The sequence below is a fragment of the Ctenopharyngodon idella genome, chromosome 3 (assembly GCF_019924925.1).
Source record: "Ctenopharyngodon idella isolate HZGC_01 chromosome 3, HZGC01, whole genome shotgun sequence".
Classification (NCBI taxonomy): Eukaryota; Metazoa; Chordata; class Actinopteri; order Cypriniformes; family Xenocyprididae; genus Ctenopharyngodon; species Ctenopharyngodon idella.
In genome coordinates, this window is record NC_067222.1 from 6,346,473 (window position 1) to 6,369,868 (window position 23,396).

General features: G+C 38.9%; 1 protein-coding gene across 1 annotated transcript; it reads right to left on the reverse strand.

The window, feature by feature from the left end:
- Nucleotides 1-4,559: 4,559 nt before the first annotated feature.
- On the reverse strand, nt 4,560-14,721 carry LOC127508674 (nuclear factor 7, ovary-like). Its single transcript, XM_051886814.1, has 6 exons — nt 14,089-14,721; nt 13,885-13,980; nt 6,533-6,763; nt 6,434-6,456; nt 6,234-6,352; nt 4,560-5,376 (listed from the first exon to the last, which is right to left on the reverse strand). Exons 1-6 carry the CDS (start codon nt 14,479-14,481, stop codon nt 4,868-4,870), a joined length of 1,371 nt encoding a protein of 456 aa, XP_051742774.1. The 5' UTR covers nt 14,482-14,721; the 3' UTR covers nt 4,560-4,867.
- Between the last annotated feature and the right edge of the window lie 8,675 nt (nt 14,722-23,396).

Below are 23,396 nucleotides of genomic sequence, written 5' to 3' on the forward strand. Positions count from 1 at the left end.
CTCGGAGATTCTGATCAGGAGAGACCTTCTATCTCAGGTGAAGGGCTTGATTTTTCACCCCGCCCAGAAGTATTGAACCTGTGGGTTTGGCCCCTGAGGGGGCCCAACTCATAGTATCTGGTCTCTCAACCGAGGTTGTGGAAACCATACTTTACTCCAGAACTCCAGCCACAAGGAAACTATCCTCGTATTTCTGCATTCCATGTCCCTGTGGATGGTATAATTGTGGGGTATAACCCTTTGAGGTATCGTTTCCTTCGTGGCACTCTGAGGCTGAGGCCTGCAGCATGCACTAGGGTTCCTGCTTGGGAGTTGGCCTTTGTGTTGGAAGGCTTACCTGCAGCTCCATTTGAGCCACTTGATTCTGTCTCAGAAAAAATTCTGATGTTGAAAACTGTTTTCCTCCTTGCCATTTCTCCCCTAAAAAGAGTAGGAGACCTTTAGGCCCTATCTGTATCCCCTACATGCCTTGAGTGTGCACCAGGGATGGTCAAAGTGTTCCTTTACCCTACCGGGTTATATACCTAAGGTTCTGACCAATATTCCATGGCCTATAGTGCTGCAAGATTTCTGTCCTCTGTTCTCAGATCCAGACCAGGAAAAGTTGAATCTTGTGTGTCCAGTGTGAGTACTGGACACCTAATGTCCACGGAGCTGCCCTGTGGAGGACTTCAGATCAACTGTTTGTTTTGGACCACGCAATAAGGGGTCTCCCTGCATCCATGGTTAGCAAGTGGATAGTTGAGACTATGTCACTTGCGTATGAGGTCTCTGGTCAGCAGTATCCACTGTCTGTTAGAGCTCACTCTTCTAGGAGTATGGTGGCTTCCCCGGCCTTGTTGTTGGGGGTTTTCCTCAAGGAAGTCTGTAATGTGGTGGGCTGATCCTCGCCACTCACGTTGTGAGATGATATATCTCGACCTGGACGCAGCTCCAGGCTCATCAGTGCTCTCGTCTTAGTGTGCCACAGTTTCACACGGACAGGCATTTTGGAATTATGGCGTTTGGGGATATCGTTCCCATAGCGCCCCCTTCGGGACGCAGTGCGAGTTCCCTCGAAAGGGAACGTCTCAGGTTATGACTATAACCATGGTTCCCTGAGAGAGGGAACGAGACACTGCGTCACGTTGCCATACTCCCTGCATCCCTGTGATCGATTTGCTTTGGCAATTTAAGCTGAAGCCGGTCTTTCCGGATGTGTATTTATCCTTTCCTGGTCGTGACGTCACCCACCAGTGACATTCACTCTCGCCATTGGGCTAGTTGACACACGTGCATCAGACGCATTCACGCTGAGGGCGTTCCCATAGCGCCCCCTTCGGGACGCAGTGTCTCGTTCCCTCTCTCAGGGAACCATGGTTATAGTCATAACCTGAGACGTTTCTGTAGGTGAAGGTAAGTTGAACTTGTCCCACAGGTGACATCTTGTGGCCAGAATATGTATTTAAGTGACAGGTGGATTGTTTGAGTTTTGTTTGAGTTTCCAGTGACTTGAATACATTGTTGGGTATTATTACATGCAGCCCCTGTGTCTAATTTAAATATAATGTTTTTTATGTTCAATTTCAGGTTTTTGGTCCGTTTGTCTTTTTGACTTTGTGTTTCAGTGGTGACCGTGTGCATGTTTTTGATTGTTTGTGTTGTTTTCACATCAATGGTTCCAACAAAGAAATCATCTTGTTCATCACTTTGTTCACCTTGTTCTATTGCCTGTATTTTCTTGGTGGAGACTTGCGTTCTGCACATTTTCACAAAGAGTGGTTTCTTTTGTTGCATGCTTTGCAAGTTTGTCCATTAACTGGGCACGTTTTGTACTCATGTTGGTAACCACATCTTGAACATTTCACGTTTGCTTTGTGATGACTTTCCATTGTATGCTGTTTACTTTTTTTGTTCACTTTGCACTGTTTTGCCTCCTCCTTTCTTTGTGTTTTTAACACTGCTTATTTCTTCAACTAGCATTTTCATCTGATTTTATGTTAACTCATTGGCCTGGCAGGTATCGATTGCTTTTTCCAACGTGAGGTCTGCCTCATGCAACAATCCTGCACGAACATTGTTGTCTTTTATTCCGCATACGATTCTGTCCCTGATAAGCGAATCAGTCAAATCACCAAAATCACAGTCTTTGGCCTTGAGTTTAAGATCTGTGACGTACAGTATGCCTCAATTGCTTCTTCTGAGCCTTGTATTCTTGTAAAAAACATATGCTCTTTCTGGGCTCACAGAATTCTTTGAATTTCTTTTTCAGTTCCTCAATTTTATTGACTTCTCGCTCTGTGAATTGGAATGTGTTGTACACTTTAATTTCTTCTTCACCCGCAATATGAAGAAAGGTATCACACTGCACTGTCTCTGATTTCTCTGCCACGCCGCTGGCAATGAGGTACAGTTCGAATTTCTGAAGTCATACATTCCAGTTCTCCGCCAAGTTGACTTGAAAAGACAAAGCTGATGGTGTTTGCTAGCGACATCTTTTTCAGTTGTGCTTTTTGTTTCTTCTGTCCGACTTATGACACCATGTTTTGTAGTTCAGACAGGACCACTTTGGCAAGTTACTTTGAGTTTATTAAAACACGAGTTATCTTTGGCGGTATGGTTCCTTATGAGGGTTCTTGCTTTGAAATTAATTGAACATACAAGAGCTTTAACATTATTAGGTTTCTTAACTTAGTATAGTTTGCTGGTTGAACAAAATTTCAGTTGTAGTTGTAGTTTTTTTTTTTTTTTTTTTTTTAAAGTGTATTCAGTTTTTCAGTGTAAAGGAAGGAGGCTAAATTTCATTCTCCTTCCTTCATCCTTTTTCCTTCTAGATGTACATGTAAATAAAAAAGATAATGTGAAATTACAGGCATTTTCCTGTTTGTACAGTAATAAAATGACCGTTGACAAATGTATCCAGTTTTAATTGGTTTGTCTACCCAATATTGGGTTAAATTGACCCAGCTCTGTGTTCATCATGTGCACTGACAGTAAAAATGACCCAGCAGCTGAGTTACAGAAATCTACCAGCACCATAGGTAAAAATATTAAATATAACCCAATAAAACTACACAACTGAACCCAGCATTTGGGTTAAAAAAGAAAATAATAACCCAGCATTTTAGAGTGCATGGTGAACCCTAATTAATTTAAATAGTATTTTTATGTATTTATTTATTTTAATCTAATGTTATTTATTTATTCAATTAAATCAAATTTTTGTTTATTTGTTTATATTTATCTTATTATTTAATATTGATTTCATTGATTTATTATAATATTGATATTGATTTAGTGATTTATTCTGTTCAATCGTTTTATTTAATTCATTTATTAATTAATTTTCTAATTTATATATTTTATTTTTTACACTTTTTCCTCTAAACATTTAGAGAACCCCCAACCCCATACTTTTAAAATCTAATTTTAAATGTATTTATTTATTTTGATCTAATGTTTTATTTATGCTATTCAATCAAATCTATTTTTAATACATTTTTAACAGAACTCCTAGCACTTCCTTACAGCCCCATGGGGGTATTCGGACCACAATTATATTAAAAAAAAATAAAAAATAAAAAAAAAGACAAATAATATATATGAAATTGGTGATTGAATTGTGTTGTAGAATGTGTTTGTCACTGCTGTAAATAACTGAACTAATCAAACAGGAGTGACATCTGTATTAATCTACAGTACTAACGTGGCTTTTGTGGAGTTGAAAACGTTGATCTCTGTTCTTCCTCCAGACTCCAGCATGGATGAAACTCCAGGGAGTTCTGCTGGATTCGGGATCATCGTCAAAACTAGCGAGGAAGGCGGAAAGCGTCACATGGTCAACCTCCGGCCCACTCCGCTCTTCCGTACGGTGGGTCTGACAGGTTTGTCTGCTAGTTTACCACCCCATCATCGCCTGCGTTCAGTCTTAAACACAATCCGAAACACATCGGGTCAGTCTGTTGACCGTTCCAACCCGTTAACAGGTCGACCTCTCTGAAACACACCCTTAAACGGACTCAAATGCATTCAGACACAAGACAGGCCATTACCCAAAATTATACATCGATACCCTCAAAAAGATGATGAGATATCCAGGAATAAACAGCTGCAAACAGTCAGCGTTCAGCGCTGGTATCATGGCGACGAGAAAAACAAAACTAAAAATGTAAAAAGCAGAGACGAGGCGTCAGAGCTCAGCCAGTGGATGCAGAGTTTAGAAATAACAGACAGGAAGAGGAAACAAACCACAGAATGACACTGGAACGACTCTGGTGGGTGTGGCATCAGGGCGGAGCCAGTATGTAAATGGGAGGGGCAAAAGAGGAGAGACTGACGCCCACATATCCTGCCGCCCATCACTCAAAGCGACTGCTTGCTTAACGTCCCTCTGCTCCTTCCGGACAATTCCCCGCCCCCGTCGCCCTGCTCTCCGTCGGACATCCTGTTCTTTCCTCTACCTGTTCCTCACATCCAGACTTTTCCCAGAGAGAGGAGAGGAGCCGCACCAGCTCAACACGACTGACACTGTCTATCACTGACTGCAAGAGGATCTTCATGTGTGAAATATACAGGCAAACGTTTGGACACACCTTTTTGTTATTTATTATAGTACATTTTTCTCATATTATGTTAGTCAATGAGGATCAGAAATGGTTTGATTACCAACATTCTTTAAAATATCTAACAAGAAACAGGTTTGGATCAACATGAGGGAGAGTAAATGATGACAGGATTTTCATTTTTGGGTGAACTGTCCATTTAAGAGCATTTCTGAGAAGTTAAACACATACAAATACTAGACAAATATACTAGATGTATACTAGACAAAAAACATGATGAGTGTAAAAGATGAAAGTAGATTGATTCAGACCTACAGGAGTAACAATTACTGACTATTGACCGGTAAGATCCTCAGAGAGGAAGAACAACAGAAGAAAGGAAAGAGTGTGTCAGTGAAGGTGGTTGTGAATGTGTGTAGATGTGTGTTAGATACAGGATCAGAGAATGACACCATTCCTCTGTCATAGTCCAGATACACTCTCACACGCTCAAGATACTGTTCAACATGAAAACCAGTGCGGGGCTGGAACAGTGAGGCATAGTAAGGTGACTCATACCACACACTCCAGACACCAGTGTTACAACAACTATGTCCTTTCCTCTGGTTTGATGCTGTAGTTACTCCAAATCTCTGGGATGAATTCTCTTTAACCTCCACATCCCAGCAGTGTGTTCCTGAGTTAAAACCCTCTGAACCCAGAAGACATTCATAATAGTCAAATCTCTCTGGATTATCAGGAAGAGGTTGTTTGTTCTCTCTTCGTCTAACACTGGTCAGATCATCAGACAGGACAAGACGTGGATAAGCCGTGTTTGGATCCAGAATCACAGGAGCTGATGAGACACAATCAACAGATGCTTTTATTCTGATGTTCATATAATGATCATGAGTGAACCGTACACAGATTAATATGAATTATGACACTCGTCCTGTTGATCAAACACATCAGACATTTTCCTGTGATCACTGTCAGTGTTTTTAGTCACACACTCATTTTTATTATCAGTGTTTAATGGCATCAGATACAAACATTAAATGTGTGATTCAAACATTTGTGTCTCATCAAGAGAAACTGATATTTTGGAAAAGTTAAAATCACAATCAAACAATCAGAGCTGTTGAGATGAAAAACTGTATCTGTAAAAAATCTGTTCATCATCATCTGATCATCTTCATTAAACTGAATCTTAATGTTTGTGTTCTAAATACTTTGTTACTGTCTGATGTGTTTGACTTAGTAATGAATAATCATGATTTCAATATTTTAAGATGTAATAAATCTGTGTGTTGTGAGTAACTGAAGCAGGTTCTTCTGGTAAACATCATTATCTGAACAAACCCTCATCATTGTGTTTCTGAAACATGGAAAAATCAAAATACATGAAGCAGCACTTCTTCTAGAAACCTTTTCAAAATGATTCAGGATTCATAAAAATCTTCTTAAGAAAAGAAATATTTTGAATGTTCCTGCAGTCCTTGAAAAATTAATACGTTCTCTAACATACCAATAACAACATCTTAAGAAATATTTTCTCATTATATCACTTACAGAAAGAAAACATATTTCCATACATTTATGATCAATATATTAAATAATACATGAAGAATTGCCTCTTTTCATATATTGAAAATTATGTGACAACATATTTACTATAGTGTGTATAAGAGCACAGATCTTCTCCAGACTCACTGTATTGGACAATGTCCTGAATCTTCTTCCAGACTCTGAACTGCAGGTTGCCCAAGTAACGTGGCACATGAATCAAAGCTCCAGAAGCCATCTGTGGATCCGGCTGTGAGATCTGGACTCTGGAAAAACATTCAGGAGTCAGAACTGCAGTGGCTTTGGATCAGAAGCAGAGAGACCAGAGACACCAGCAGATCACTCACCTTTCCATTGTGACTGGAAACTTCTGCAGAACAAACACACCATTATCATCAAGAACTCAATCAATCATCAATCAATCAATCAATCATCTGAAATCACACCTTCAGAAAGCAGACGTCATTGGCTTTCATCATCTCCTCCATGTCTTTGTTTCCCTGTGAAAAAGCTGAGATTTGTCTCTTCATCTCCTCCAGCTTCTCCTTCATCATCTGCTTCTTCTGCTCCTCTTCCTCCCTCAGTGCAGTGATTGTAGCTTCTTCTTCATCTCTGAGAAACTGATGAAGCTTCTCAAACTGCTGTTTAATCTGACGCTCTGTGTGCTCAGCTTGAGACTGAAATCAAATCACATTCACTTCAATCATCTCAAAGACACAACTGATTCTGGAGCAGCATGAGGTGTGAGAGGGTAAATGTGGGTTAGTTAATTACAACTTTAACTTTATGAAGTACTAGTACTGTAGAAGTAGCTGTTCTGACTCTGTAAAGTACAGATACAGATAATCCCCCAGCCTCTCCTCACAAAACAAGCGTTAAAGGTGCACTGTGTAAAATTTAGGAGGATCTATTGGCAGAAATGCAATAAAATATACATAATTATGTTTTCACTGGTGTATAAAGACCTTACACAATGAATGGTTATGTTTTTATTACCTTAGAATGAGCCATTTCTATCTACATACACCCTTACATGTCAAGTCGCCATTTTATTAATTACATAATAAGTGAACCTTAAGGAACATATAAAAAAAATCCATGTCATGACTCCTTTATATTACATTAAATATCTTACAATAGTCAAAGGTGACTTCTGGTTACGTCTCGCCTCAGGTAGATGAAGATGTTTTTAATTACTCACCCTCATGTCGTCCCAAACCCATAAGACCATTGTTCCTCTTTGGAACGCAAATTAAGATATTTTTGATGAAATCTTAGGGTTTCTGAACCACACATTGGCAGCAACGTCATTGCACCTTTTGAGGTCCAGAAAGGTAGTAAAGACATCGTGAAAATAGTCCACGTGACAGTAGTTCAACCTTAATGTTATGAAGCGACAAGAATACTTTTTATGCGCAAAAACAAAACAAAAATAACGACTTTATTCAACAATTTCTTCTCTACCCTGTCAGTTTCCTATGCTGTTGATGTAGTAAAGGCATTGCAGCACTTCCATTTTTTTTTTTTTTTTTTTGTCAGAACGCCGGCTCGGTATTGACAAACGCTGTACACGTGATCCGCACAATGTATGCGTGTGATGCTGACATAGGAGCCGGCCAATACGTTCTGACGTAGAACCTAGAAGCGTTGAGTTCACTACGTCAACTGCTCAGGAGACTGACATAGAAGAGAAGAAATTGTTGTTTGTGCACACAAAAAGTATTCTCGTCACTTCATAACATTAAGGTTGAACCACTGCAGTCACGTTGACCATTTTATCGATGTCTTTAGTACTTTTCTGGACCTCAAAAGTTGCAATGACTTCACTGCCTATGTGTGGATCAGAAACACTCATTTTGGGTGAACTAACACTTTAAATCACTGAAACTTAGTAGCAAATGGTCTTTCTAACCTCTTTCTATATTCATATTGTGCTACTATTTATCTATAGTCATATTCTGCAACCACTTCACACATTCTCTCATGTGTCTGTCTCATTACAAGACTATGTTTTTTAACATTATTGATGGTTATGTAATGAGAAATGTCATGAAGAACAAATCAATGCCCCAAATCAATGAAGAACACATTCCAGTTCACCCAACAAGTTCTTCTCATGTTGGGCCACAGTGAACTAAAATCCAGCTTACAAACATTAAAAAAAATCAACTTACAATTAATTTTCACAAAGGAATTGTGAGAAGTTTCCATGACTGTTTTTTGTTCTCAAGAAGGGTGATGTGAATCTTTGAACAGATTCTTGTTCAGATTGTCCAGTCACTGCAGTTACCAGTGTTCTGTGCTAAAAGTGTACTGTATGTTTAAAACGGCATATTGTTGAAACGAGTTATGTTGTGAACTCAAAAGTTGTCAACAGTTGGAGTGTGTGTGTGTGTGTGTGTGCGCATGCGGGAGTGTGCGTGTGTGGTCTTTTTCTTTAATCTTTAATTTTCATTCAGTTAAATGCTTGTCTGCATATTGTTGAATACTGTGTTCATTTTCCTCTAAACAATTTACAATTGTTAAGCAAAAAGATTTGCTTATCCAAAATGTTTTTATTTGTCTTTTTGGTTGACAAGTTGAGTACATTGAAGTGTTTCCTCTTTTCTTTCTTTCTTTTTTGTCAACAATAAAAAAAAAAAAGAAAAACAAAAGAAAAACAAACAAAAAAAACAACAACATTGAAATGTTGTTATTGTTTAATTTCTTCAAATTAATCAATTTAAAAAAAAAATCAATTTAAGTAGTATAATTTTTTTAAATTATAAGACATTACTTATATAACATTACTTATATAAAATATAACATTTATTTCTACTTAAAAACATTTAACTTAATAGTTATTTTATAAAATGTATGCTCAAAAACATTAATAATGTGAACTAATGAATTTCAGTAAAGACTACTAATATAAACTTGATTTATCTACTGCACAACTTAAGAATTTATGTTCATACAACTTAAGCTGTTTAGTTTCATCTTGTGTAAAAACTAAAATGGATTAGTGCAACGAGTTTCCACGCAATTTTCTAGTAAAGTCAACTAATTCAGGTTAAGAGTGTGGCTTCCCCAGAGAAAAAGCGAGTTAAAGACCCTAATTGTGTTCCTGAGGGGGAACTTCGCACCATTGTTGCCGACGAGCTAAAGCATCTCAGCTTCATTAGGGAACTGTTTAAAGAAGAATTCGCCCCGATTGCAGAGAGGCTTGGAGGCCTGGAAGAGGACATTCGTCTGATAAGAAATAATTTTGACAACATGCAGGCAGCGCTCTGTAACGCAAAAAAAGACACCATGGAGATTAAGCTAGTGGCGGACTCCCTTCAGGAAAAGTTGACAAGAATCGAAGATAAAAGTCGCCAGTCCAATATCCGTCTAGTGGGGCTGAAAGAGAGTGTGGAAGGAGATGACCCTCTGCGATTTATACAGAATCATCTTCCTAAATGGATTCCCTCTCTTGCCAACAAAGTAATGGAGATTGAAAGAGCCCACCGTATTTATAGAGGTGAACGCTCAAAAACAACCCCCTTGTACATTCACATATTATTTTTTCCAGCTCGTCATAAGAGCTATTCAAGGATTGATTATTTACTTATGTCCCCTTCTCTTATTCCCTTTATTAATAAATTTACTTCTTTTATCTGATCATTCTCCAGTAATTACATCTTTAACCGCGGTATTGTTGGGCTCCAGATACAATTGCTGGAGATTTAACACCTCCCTGTTACAGGACCGTACATTTGTGGCTGAACTCCTTGACAGAGTTTTTGCAGATCAACAGAGATTCAGCCTCTAACCCCCAGGTATTGTGGGAAACTAGCCTACTAAAAGTTATATTAGAGGTAAATGTATAAGCTTTTCATCCTTTAATAAAAAATGTAGGGAGAGCCATAAAATTGAATTAGAAAAATTGGTTTACTAGAGAAAGAACTAAAAGGCAAATTTTGCAAGTCTAAAGCTAAAGAAATAAAAGTTCTTAAATCAGAATTAAAATCTATATATTTACATAGAGTGGAATTCATCATTCATCGTACTAGACAGTCTTATTATTTACATGGAGAACGCTCTTCTAAGCTGTTGGCTTTGAGGCTGAAGGATGTTGAATCTAATGCCAGTATTTCGGGTATAAGGCATGAGGGTACAGTATATACTCAACCTAAGGATGTAAATAGGGCATTTGAATCCTATTACCAACATTTGTATACTTCTGAATCTAGCACTGACCCAACAAATTTTGATTTTATTCCTTAAACATCTAAATCTTCCTAAATTAAATGACTCTCAACGCAATATATTGGATAGCCCATTGACAATCGAGGAATTAAAATCTGCCCTGGATTCCATGAGCATTAACAAAGCCCCTGGGTTAGATGGGATTTCCCCAGAGTTATTGAAGATATTATGGGATATAATAGCACCCTTGATTCTCAACTCTCTTAACTTTAGAAACAGGAGCTTTACATAGGGACCCAAACACAGCTTTCATGGTTTTGCTGCTGAAGAAAAGGAAGGATCCACTTGAATGCTCTAGTTACAGGTCAATTAACCTTCTGTCCACAGATTCTAAGCTGATGGCAAAAGTTTTGGCTCTAAGATTGAATAGATGTGTAGGAGACTTGATTAGCTATGATCAATCAGGTTTTCTAAGGGGGAGATTTACTGCAGACAATATACTTAGGCTTCTTCATATTTTGCAACAAGCAGACTCCTATACAGCTTCCTCTGCAGTTCTTTCTCTGGATGCAGATAAAGCATACGACAGAATTGAGTGGAATCTTTTGTGGTCTGTCCTAGAGCATTTTGGGTTTGGCTCTTTTTTTGCGAGCTCTCAAAACTATTTATTTTAAATTTTCAGCCAGGGTATTTACTGGTTCTTCTATTTCTCCTTCCTTCTGTCTTGGCAGGGGCACTCATCAAGGCATCAAAGCAGCCATATCAGACCAAGTCTACATACTGTATGTAGACTTACATACTGTAGACCAAGACTGGTTGCCCACTGAAGCTAAGCAGGGCTGAGCCTGGTTAGTACCTGGATGGGAGACCTCCTGGGAAAACCAGGTAGCTGCTGGAAGAGGTGTTAGTGAGGCCAGCAGGGGGTGCTCACCCTGTGGTCTGTGTGTGTCCTAACACCCCAATATAGTGACAGGGACACTGTAACAAGCACTGTCCTTCGGATGAGACGTTAAACCGAGGTCCTGACTCTCTGTGGTCATTAAAAATCCCAAGGCACTTCTCGTAAAGAGTAGGGGTGTAACCCCGGTGTCTTGGCCAAATTCCCTCCATAGGCCCTTACCAATCACGGCCTCCTAATAATCCCCATCAATTGAATTGGCTCTTTCACTCTCTCTCCTCTCCATCTAGAGCTGGTGTGTGGTGAGGGCACTGGTGCTGTTGTACTGTGGCTGCCGTCACATCATGCAAGTGGATGCTGCACACTGGTGGTGGATGAGGAGAGACCCCTGATATGATTGTAAAGCGCTTTGGGTGTACAGTAGTACATAGGAAAGCGCTATATAAATGCCTCATTCATTCATTCAAGGCTGTCCCCTGTCACCCTTGCTTTTTAATTTATCATTGGAGCCTCTGGCCCAAGTAATTAGACAATGCCCTGCAATGGTACCTATAAGCTGTATGAATACGTCCCATAAATTTTCACTCTATGCCAATAACGTTTTGTTGTATGTATCAAATATCACAGATTCGGTTAACGAATGCTTAAAATGATTTGATACATTTGGTAAACTGTCCAGTTATAAAATTAACTGGAGCAAATCAGTACTTCAATATAGCTGCAAAATCAGAGATTCAGGCCTTACCCACTATGATTCCCGTTAGTGACCAGTTTAACTATCTTGGAATTAGAGTTTTTCCTTCATTATCTCACATTTCCAAGTGGAACTATCAGTCTTTTCTTGATAAGATTACAAGTAATCTTCCCTGTTGGTCTCCACTCTGCTTGGTACTGCATGGTAGGATAGCCACTATTAAGATGAATATACTTCCAAGGGTAAGTTTTTTTATTTTCAGTGTTACCTCAGACACCACCTATTGGTTATTTTAAAAAACTTAATATGGCAGTAACAAAATTCTTATGGAATAATAAAAGGCCTAGAATTCGTCCCAAATCTATGCACCGGCTAAAACCTCATGGTGGCTTATCTCTACCAGATTTTTGGTCCTATTATTTAGTGTACCAAATGAGGGCTCTGTGCCATGGCGGGCCCTAGAAGCTAATATTATTTACCCATTTCGTCTACAAGATTTACCCTTTACTAATATATCAAAGAAAGAAATGGAAAAGTTTGGTTCAATTTAAGTAATTCTGTTAAAATCTGGAAAGCAGCAGAAAAGATTATGGGAGTTTCAGATTTCTACTGTGACTCTACTCCCATCTGGCATAATAATAATCTTTGTACTGGCAACAAACCGTTTGTTTCCAAATGCTGGGCTGAATGTGGTATTTACACTTTAAAAGATCTGTACAATGATTATGGGCTCAAGTCCTTTCAGATTCTAAAAGATGAATTCTCTCTTCCAGGATTCTTCTTAAGATTGAGATCTGCGCTGAAAGCATATGGTGTACCCTGGTTGACTGAACTATCTCCTCATTCTATGATAAATTGGATAGATTCTAGTATGGATTCTAGAGGCATTGTGAGTATAATTTATAAATCACTTGTGGTACGACAGTACTCAAACATTCCGATTGAGAGCTTCTGGGAGAGAGAACTTAACACTGTGATTGACTGGGACATTGTTTGGACAAATTGTTTTGCTACCTCAAAAAACCCAGCACATCAAATGATTCATTGTAAGTTAATCTATAAGGTGTATGCCATCCCCTGTTTATTATATAAAATGAAAAGAAAGCCTGACCCCTTATGTTACCTATGCAGCAATGCAAGTCATGGTACATATATGCATATATTCTGGGACTGTTCTAGAATCGAGTTGTTCTAGTCCTCTGTGCAGGACATATTGACTGATCTCCTAAAGATTCAGATCCAAAAGGATCCACTGCTTTTTCTTTTGTTGGATGATTCTTCCCTATAACTGTCTGTCAATCAAATGAGGATTCTGTCTGCTGCCCTCACTGCTGCCAAAAAGGTTGAAACTTTGGTTGGTGCCATCTACCTCAGCTATGTCTATTTGGATGTCCTATTTGCTGGACATTGCCCTTTTGAAATGTACCACAGCCAAAGTGATGGCGCCACCAGGAGGACAATACAATTTTGGTTGGACCTTATTGAGACTTTATCAGACCTCTTGAAATCTTGAGATGTACTGGTTATACCTCTAAACAATGATTCCCCCTCTTTTTTCTCTTTTTCTTATCTCTGTATCTTATGAATGTGGGCGGATCTTGGGCTCTGATGTAAATAGCTACACATCTAAAATGTTTAAGAAATAAAGAATAAAAAAAAAAAAAAAAAAATAGCACAATCCACTGAAGAGATGCAAAGATGGCGCTGCTGTGAATAAAGTCTAAAGTGTTCAATTAAAAAAAAATAGCTAAAATGAAAACGTGGAAAGTGAGCGTTAGCCAAAGGGATTAGCGCAGGTGCATTAGTCCCGCCCACTGCTGAATAACCTGCTGACAAAGGTGTCTGTGCTTGATCATCGTTATACACAAACATTAGGTCTATGGAGAGTCCCCGTAAACCACATATACAACTATGTGTGTGTGTGTGTGTGTGTGTGTGTGTGTTTCAGTCAATAAAGGAACATGTAATTATGTCAGACAAACCAGTTCAGCTGTTCTAATCAAACTTGTAAATATGTCAAAAGTATCAATCCTCACCTTGATGTGTTGAACTGTTTTCTCAAACTCTCCTTTAATGTTTTTATTGTGTTTCAGTTTCTCTTGTAAGGACTTCAGTGCTGTATTGAGCTCCTCCTGCAATTTAAAGAGAAAAACTATAAGACACCAGAGATTTCTGTAATATCTTAAATGTAATACATAAGCTTAAACAAGTGTTTATCCTCATCTGTAAATCTGTCTTACCTTATATAATGAAGACACTTCACTGATGGGTCTGAATGTGTGATTGACGTGTTTCTGTGAAGTAAAGCACACTAAACACACAGGCTGTTTGTCCTCCAGACAGAAGAGTTTGAGTTTCTCACTGTGTAAACTGCAGATCTCAGATCCTGATGAACGCCTCTCATTGCTCTCCTTCAGGAACGACTCACACAAGTTTTTTAATGCAAGATTAATTGGAGGACGATTTCTTGAGGATCTTCTCCTGCAGACAGGACACTCCTGAGTTTTCTTGGTTCTCCAGAACTGTTGAAGACACTCTTTACAGAAACTGTGACTACATGATAAAATAACAGGATCTTTGAAGATTTCATGACACACGGGACAAGAAAAAGCATCTTCAGATAATGAAGCCATTCTCACTGTTTGAGCTCCAGAAATCCGAACTTTACTTTCACTTTCTGAATCAAGGTTTTAAAAATGAAAAAAAAAAAATAAATCACAAGAATCACAAAAATCTGCTGTCTGTTCAGAAACAATTGTTTCAAATCCTTCTTGAAAGTTTTTCTTCCTCATTCTTCATTTTTCGCTGATTCTTTATTGCTTTTGTCGAGACAAAGTCAGTATGACCAAAAGGAGAAATAACAAGTCAGTCTCTTCCTGGTGAGTGTTGTAAGAGTGTGGTGTTTCTGATCATGTGATTGTGTTTGTTCAATTTTTCCCTCACTCTGACTACAGACAGTTCCTTTCTGCATCAAGTGCTCCACTATCATCCCTGTTCCACAGAAAGCCACAGTCTCTTGTCTTAATGACTGCAGACCAGTGGCGCTCATACCAGTTCTCATCAAGTGTTTTGTTAAAGAAGCAGATCCTGAGCACCAAACCAGAGTCCTTTGACCCACTACAGTTTGTGTACAGGACTAACAGATCCACAGAGGATGATTTCATCTACCATTCACAACATTCTTACCCACTTGGAAAACAAAGATAGTTATGCCTGACTATTTTTAATAGTTTACAATTTGGCATTTAACACTATCATGCCCTCAAATGTCATAACCAAGTTGTATAACAAGTTTCATAACCTCCTATGAGATATATATATATATATATATATATACACAGGTGCTGGTCATATAATTAGAATATCATCAAAAAGTTGATTTATTTCATTAATTCCATTCAAAAAGTGAAACTTGTATATTATATTCATTCATTACACACAGACTGATATATTTCAAATGTTTATTTCTTTTAATTTTGATGATTATAACTGACAACTAAGGAAAATCCCAAATTCAGTATCTCAGAAAATTAGAATATTGTGAAAAGGTTCAATATTGAAGACTCCTGGTGCCACACTCTAATCAGCTAATCAACTCAAAACACCTGCAAAGGCCTTTAAATGGTCTCTCAGTCTAGTTCTGTAGGCTACACAATCATGGGGAAAACTGTGACTTGACAGTTGTCCAAAAGATGACCATTGACATCTTGCACAAGGAGGGCAAGACACAAAAGGTCATTGCAAAAGAGGCTGGCTGTTCACAGAGCTCTGTGTCCAAGCACAATAATAGAGAGGTGAAGGGAAGGAAAAGATGTGGTAGAAAAAAGTGTACAAGCAATAGGGATAACCGCACCCTGGAGAGGATTGTGAAACAAAACCCATTCAAAAATGTGGGGGAGATTCACAAAGAATGGACTGCAGCTGGAGTCAGTGCTTCAAGAACCACTACGCACAGACGTATGCAAGACATGGGTTTCAGCTGTCGCATTCCTTGTGTCAAGCCACTCTTGAACAACAGACAGCGTCAGAAGCGTCTCGCCTGGGCTAAAGACAAAAAGGACTGGACTGCTGCTGAGTGGTCCAAAGTTATGTTCTCTGATGAAAGTAAATTTTGCATTTCCTTTGGAAATCAGGGTCCCAGAGTCTGGAGGAAGAGAGGAGAGGCACACAATCCACGTTGCTTGAGGTCCAGTGTAAAGTTTCCACAGTCAGTGATGGTTTGGGGTGCCATGTCATCTGCTGGTGTTGGTCCACTGTGTTTTCTGAGGTCCAAGGTCAACGCAGCTGTATACCAGGAAGTTTTAGAGCACTTCATGCTTCCTGCTGCTGACCAACTTTATGGAGATGCAGATTTCATTTTCCAACAGGACTTGGCACCTGCACACAGTGCCAAAGCTACCAGTACCTGGTTTAAGGACCATGGTATCCCTGTTCTTAATTGGCCAGCAAACTCGCCTGACCTTAACCCCATAGAAAATCTATGTGGTATTGTGAAGAGGAAGATGCGATATGCCAGACCCAACAATGCAGAAGAGCTGAAGGCCACTATCAGAGCAACCTGGGCTCTCATAACACCTGAGCAGTGCCACAGACTGATCGACTCCATGCCACGCCGCATTGCTGCAGTAATTCAGGCAAAAGGAGCCCCAACTAAGTATTGAGTGCTGTACATGCTTATACTTTTCATATTCATACTTTTCAGTTGGCCAAGATTTCTAAAAATCCTTTCTTTGTAATGGTCTTAAGTAATATTCTAATTTTCTGAGATACTGAATTTGGGATTTTCCTAAGTTGTCAGTTATAATCATCAAAATTAAAAGAAATAAACATTTGAAATATATCAGTCTGTGTGTAATGAATTAATATAATATACAAGTTTCACTTTTTGAATGGAATTAGTGAAATAAATCAACTTTTTGATGATATTCTAATTATATGACCAGCACCTGTATATATATATATATATATATATATATCATTGCATACTGTTATATTACTGTTTATGTTTTTACTAATTTTTACTAAGCATTTTATTTATTTATATGTTTATTTTAACCTAATGTTTATTGAATCAATATGTTAATTAATAATCTTAGTTCTTATTACTTTTTTCTATAATTTTTCTCTCTAAACATTACTCTAAAAAATGCTGGGTTAAAAACAGTCATTTCTGGGTTATTTGGCAACCCAGTGCTGGGTAAATATTGGACTGAACACATGATTTGTTATTTTGACCCAGCTTTTATATATTAACCCATTTGCTAGGTTGTTTTTTGACAGTGCTGGGTCAGTCAGCCTCATATTGAAGGAGTTTCATTTTAAATAATAAAAAGGCATGACAGGAACAGTTCATATACAACATGTATGTATGTGTGTGTATATATATATATATATGTATATATATATATATATATATATATATATATATTATTCAATAACAAGTCAGTCTTTACAGACATAAAATACATAAAAGGATGTGACAGGAGTAGCTAATGGGTAATGGGAAGAAACCTAGTTTCAGTTCATTAAATTACAATCTTACTGCATATATTCATGTTCGGAAAATTACATCAAAAACAGCATTACCTTGTGCCATCTTGTCTGTCAGACATTTAAGATTCAACCCATCAAACACAGCAGCGAAGCTAGCACACTAGATCAACAATGCTCCTATTGTAGACAGTGGAGACTGTGACTTACTCCCACCTCTGGTCATATGTAACATATGTAACAAAACTGCCATGTGCTCACATATGCAAGTCAAAAGTAAGTCAAGTCTTAACCTTCAATTTTTTTGAGAATCAAGCAAGTCAAGTCACTGCTTTATGTCGAGCAATTCAAGTCAAGTCGTAGCTTGGGTCAAACAAGTCACTGGCAAGTCATACAAATGTTTGATGATTTAACTGAATTTATATTAAAATAAGTTAAAACTACAGTAGTTATGGACTATGGGAGTTTTATTTGCTACAAAAAATTGCAATATGCATTTCTACTCGAAAGGTGTCCACATACAGCTGAGCTGTCAATACAATAAAAATCTAAAAATAAAAAATAAATAAATGATTGTGTGTGTGTGTGTGTATATGAGTGAAAAGTGTATTGTTTGCATGTGCTTGGTTGTGTTTGCAAATTTGATTGTTTTTTCTTTTTATTTGTGTGTGTGTGTGTATGTGTGTGTGTGAGTGTGAGTGTGTGTGTGTGAGAGAGAGAGAGAGAGAGAGAGGTGATTGAGTGTGATTCATTAATATTTGTGAGTGAATGTGTGTGTGTGTGTGTGTGTGTGTGTGTGTGTGTGTGTGTGTGTGCATGAGTGAAAAGTCTGTTGTTTGTTTGCAAGTTTTTAGTTTGTTTTTTTAGTTTGTGTATGCATGGTTGGGTTCGCAAGCCTGTATGATTTTTTTTCTTTGTGTGTGTGTGTGTATGTGTATACAATATATTTATGTGCATCCCCATAAACTATCCACAGGCTTTTCACTCAAAGTCTAACACTGAAGAGCAATTATTAGACACTGTACAGGTGCTATTGCAAAAAAGCTGACATTTCCTTATAAACAGTGAATAACCATTTACAATGCATTGCACTTGCAAAAAATTAAATGTGATAATTTTCTCTGTTACCTTTGTTCTTCAATGACAGATAGCATTGGTTGCTGTCACTTTAAGATCTGCCGCACATGACGCGGATCTCCCGCGCGTCCCACTTTCTCACAACTATTTACTTTCATTTAAGGCTTTATTTAACTCAATCAAGGCTGCTCTAATGAGGATACTCGACAAAACGGACTTTTTTGGCATTGTTATTGTTCGTTCAAGCGTGACATTCTGGCGCGCGTCTTTCTGTGCGTCTTGTGTGTGACAGGACATCCACAGACAGTGCATTCTCTTTTTCTCTTTTGATGCGCTTAAATGGTTTAAAAGCATGTAGCATGTAGCATGAATAAGAGCGTGATCATATATTGTAATGCCAAAGGATGACAGGAAAAACGGATGCTGCGTTTGCGTTAAATATTTTTGACGCGTTAAGGCCTGTACACACCGGGACGAATATCGCACGCGCTTATCGCCAGCGTTTTTCGAGACGTTTTTTGTGTTCATACCCAAGCGATTTTCACTGGCGATGCGCAGAGTGAACGTGCAAATTCACTCCCTGACAGTATGGCGCTTATGCTTAACGGTTGTGCAAATACACATATTTATGATATTAATAAAGTTAAAGAGGATAAAAATGCAGATATAAAATGGCATATATATGACATATGAGAGATGGTAGTCAGAAACAGTAGTGCAAATAAGCCACAATGACAGTAGTGCAAGTGAACGGTAGTGCAAATAAACATATTATGAAATAGACATTCTCAACTATAATTCTTGAGTGTAAAAGAAAGAAAAAAAAAAACAGTAAAAATACAGAAATAATACACATCTATTGGTGTGGCCAAGAACTGGCAGAGCACCCATAGCGTGCATCTCAATCAGCTCCCTAGTTCAGTAGTCAGGGCACTGATCTATGGAAGGCCAAAAGGGCCAAAAACACGTGAATTTTAACACGTCAACAACGTGTTAAATACGTGTATTTCACGCGTGAAATTATGGAAGGCCAAAAGGGCCAAAAACACGTGAATTTTAACACGTCAACATAACACGGCAAGCCAAAAGGGTCAGAATTACGCTATAGATTAATCGCGTTTACAGTTGTGATTACAAACGCCGTAAAAAACGCACAAAAATATGTCAATGACACCGTATTTAACGGTGTTTTAGTGTGCATGAAAAGCACCGCTTTTTACACCGTTCATCTTGCCATATGCCGCCTAAAAAAACGCCGTTTTGGTTGCATAGAGCATGCGTCTTTTAAGGCGTTTCGCTTATAGTATAATGAGTCACGCCCACTGATTTCCACAGCCAGTAGGTTTGAACAGTTTTCACCCAATCAATGCTAAACTGAGTCAGACCAGACCAATTCAGCACAGATCATTTTAGCCAAAGGAGTGCCTATGAATTGATAGGATATATTTATGTACAATAGCCTATAACTTTTTGGATATTTTCATCTCTACTAACATTAAACATATTAATTAAAGATCGCACCTCTTTATCATACTGTAATGTAATTGCTAAGATTTCAGATGTTTTAAGATGTTCAGCAATTACCTACCACATTCTATGTATTCAACTTATTACCCAGATACTTTTCACATTAGTAAATAACTGAACACTAGCTTTAACCCTTTGAGCGGTACGGTCCCACATATGGGATTTCGAACGTTCAGCGACGTCACATAACTGCCAGATCCAAACTGTGCTTTTGCGCTTTGGCTGTGAGACGGACGTGCGCAGCTCTTGTCATATACCAAAGTTATGCAGTGTTTTCAGCCACATAATGCTTCTTTTAAGGTTTCAGACATTTAAATACACATAAGCACCATTAAAACAATACATTTAGAGTTTATAAAATACACACTGATGTCAGACATCAGTGAAAGCAGTAATAACAATCCATTCAAATATAATTTGCCGACATTTATTCATATCAGACACACATAATGGGCCTACGTAACTATAAAGTTTACTCTATTATTCTTCCAGTTCACCAGCCACTTACTTGCATATATTTTGGGAGAAACTGATGAATTCACATGCTGTAAATCTGACTGACCCCATATAGCAAACGGATGTGGGCCACTTCAGGCAATGATGCGGCACTGCAGGCCTTCTTATGGCCCGGACAAAATGTATGTGAGCCTTAAGTGGCCCATATGTAACATGGCAAATATGACCCAAATATTTCAAATCACATGTGGGCCTTTCTAGGCAAAGACGCGGCACTTACGGCAATGTGTAATCTGAATGTGAGCCTGAAGTGGCCCATGTGATAAATAATGAATATGGCCCAAATATCACAAACCAAATGTGGGCCATCTTTGGCAGAAATGTGGCACAATCAACAATGGCTAATCTGGGTGTAAACCAAATATGGCCCACATATGCTGCAGCAAATGTGGCCCAGTTATCTTAAAACACAACTGGGCCAGTTTTGGCAAAGATGTGGGAAAGTAATCACTGGAGATTCTGAATGTGAACCTAAAGTGGCCCACACATGGCATAACAAATATGGCCCAAATACATTAATCCAACTTTGGTCCACGTTTGGCAAATGTACGGCACAGTCAGCACTGGCTAACCAGGGTGTGAGCCTAAACTGGCCACATATAATGCAGCAAATGTGGCCCAGATATCTTAAAACATATCTGGGCCAGTTTTGGCAAAGATGAGGGACAGTAACAAATGGCAAATCTGAATGTGAACCTAAAGTGGCCCACACATGGCATAACAAATATGGCCCGAATACATTACTCCAGCTTTGGACCACATTTGGCAAATGTATGGCACAGTCATCACTGGCTAACCAGGGTGTGAGTCTAAACTGGCCCACATATAATGCAGCAAATGTGGCCCAGATATCTTAAAACATATCTGGGCCAGTTTTGGCAAACTTATGGGACAGTAATCACTGGCGATTCTGAATTTGAACCTGAAGTGGCCCACACATGGCATAACAAATATGGCCTGAATACATTACTCCAACTTTGAACCACGTTTGGCAAATGTACGGCACAGTCAGCACTGGCTAACCAGGGTGTGAGTCCAAACTGGCCCACATATAATGCAGCAAATGTGGCCCAGTTATCTTATCTGGGCCAGTTTTGGCAAAGTTGAGGGACAGTAACGACTGGCAAATCTGAATGTGAACCTAAAGGTGCCCACAAATGGCATAACAAATATGGCCCGAATACATTACTCCAGCGTTGGACCACATTTGGCAAATGTACGGCACAGTAATCACTGGTGATTCTGAATGTGAACCTAAAGTGGCCCACACATGGCATAACAAATATGGCCCGAATACATTAATCCAACTTTGGACCACATTTGGCAAATGTATGGCACAGTCATCACTGGCTAACCAGGGTGTGAGTCTAAACTGGCCCACATATAATGCAGCAAATGTGGCCCAGATATCTTAAAACATATCTGGGCCAGTTTTGGCAAACTTATGGGACAGTAATCACTGGCGATTCTGAATTTGAACCTGAAGTGGCCCACACATGGCATAACAAATATGGCCTGAATACATTACTCCAACTTTGAACCACGTTTGGCAAATGTACGGCACAGTCAGCACTGGCTAACCAGGGTGTGAGTCCAAACTGGCCCACATATAATGCAGCAAATGTGGCCCAGTTATCTTATCTGGGCCAGTTTTGGCAAAGTTGAGGGACAGTAACGACTGGCAAATCTGAATGTGAACCTAAAGGTGCCCACAAATGGCATAACAAATATGGCCCGAATACATTACTCCAGCGTTGGACCACATTTGGCAAATGTACGGCACAGTAATCACTGGTGATTCTGAATGTGAACCTAAAGTGGCCCACACATGGCATAACAAATATGGCCCGAATACATTAATCCAACTTTGGACCACATTTGGCAAATGTATGGCACAGTCATCACTGGCTAACCAGGGTGTGAGTCTAAACTGGCCCACATATAATGCAGCAAATGTGGCCCAGATATCTTAAAACATATCTGGGCCAGTTTTGGCAAACTTATGGGTCAGTAATCACTGGCGATTCTGAATTTGAACCTGAAGTGGCCCACACATGGCATAACAAATATGGCCTGAATACATTACTCCAACTTTGAACCACGTTTGGCAAATGTACGGCACAGTCAGCACTGGCTAACCAGGGTGTGAGTCCAAACTGGCCCACATATAATGCAGCAAATGTGGCCCAGTTATCTTATCTGGGCCAGTTTTGGCAAAGTTGAGGGACAGTAACGACTGGCAAATCTGAATGTGAACCTAAAGGTGCCCACAAATGGCATAACAAATATGGCCCGAATACATTACTCCAGCGTTGGACCACATTTGGCAAATGTACGGCACAGTAATCACTGGTGATTCTGAATGTGAACCTAAAGTGGCCCACACATGGCATAACAAATATGGCCCGAATACATTAATCCAACTTTGGACCACATTTGGCCAATGTACAGCATAGTCAGCACTGGCAAACCAGGGTGTGAGCCTAAACTGGCCCACATATAATGCAGCAAATATGGCCCAGTTATCTTAAAACACAACTGGGCCAGTTTTGGCAAAGATGACGGAGTGTAATCACTGGCGATTCTGAATGTGAACCTAAAGTGGCCCAGACATGGCATAACAAATATGGCTTGAATACATTACTCCAACTTTGGACCACATTTGGCATATGTATGGCACAGTCAGCACTGGCCAACCAGGTTGTAAGCTCAAAATGGAACAGTAAGCAAGTTAATAGTTAATAACAATTAGGGCCACTTTTGGTAAATATACGGTACAGTTGACACAGAAAATCCGCTCTAAATATCATAAAAAAAAACAAGGCCACTTCTGGCTTTGGAAGGAGCACCTTTAAAAACTGGTTAATTTAGATGTATAGCTAAAAATGAAACTGAAAATATAGCATTAATATTTTTCAGGAAATTTGATATAGGATGC

Coding starts and splice junctions, on each gene's coding strand:
- LOC127508674 (XM_051886814.1), bottom strand. CDS start 14,481: ATGGCTTCATTATCTGAAGATGCTTTTTCTTGTCCCGTGTGTCATGAA. Junction 6,353..6,433: donor TTTCCAGTCACAATGGAAAG/GTGAGTGATCTG, acceptor ATGTTTTTCCAG/AGTCCAGATCTCACAGCCGG. Junction 5,377..6,233: donor TCAGGACATTGTCCAATACA/GTGAGTCTGGAG, acceptor GTGTCTCATCAG/CTCCTGTGATTCTGGATCCA.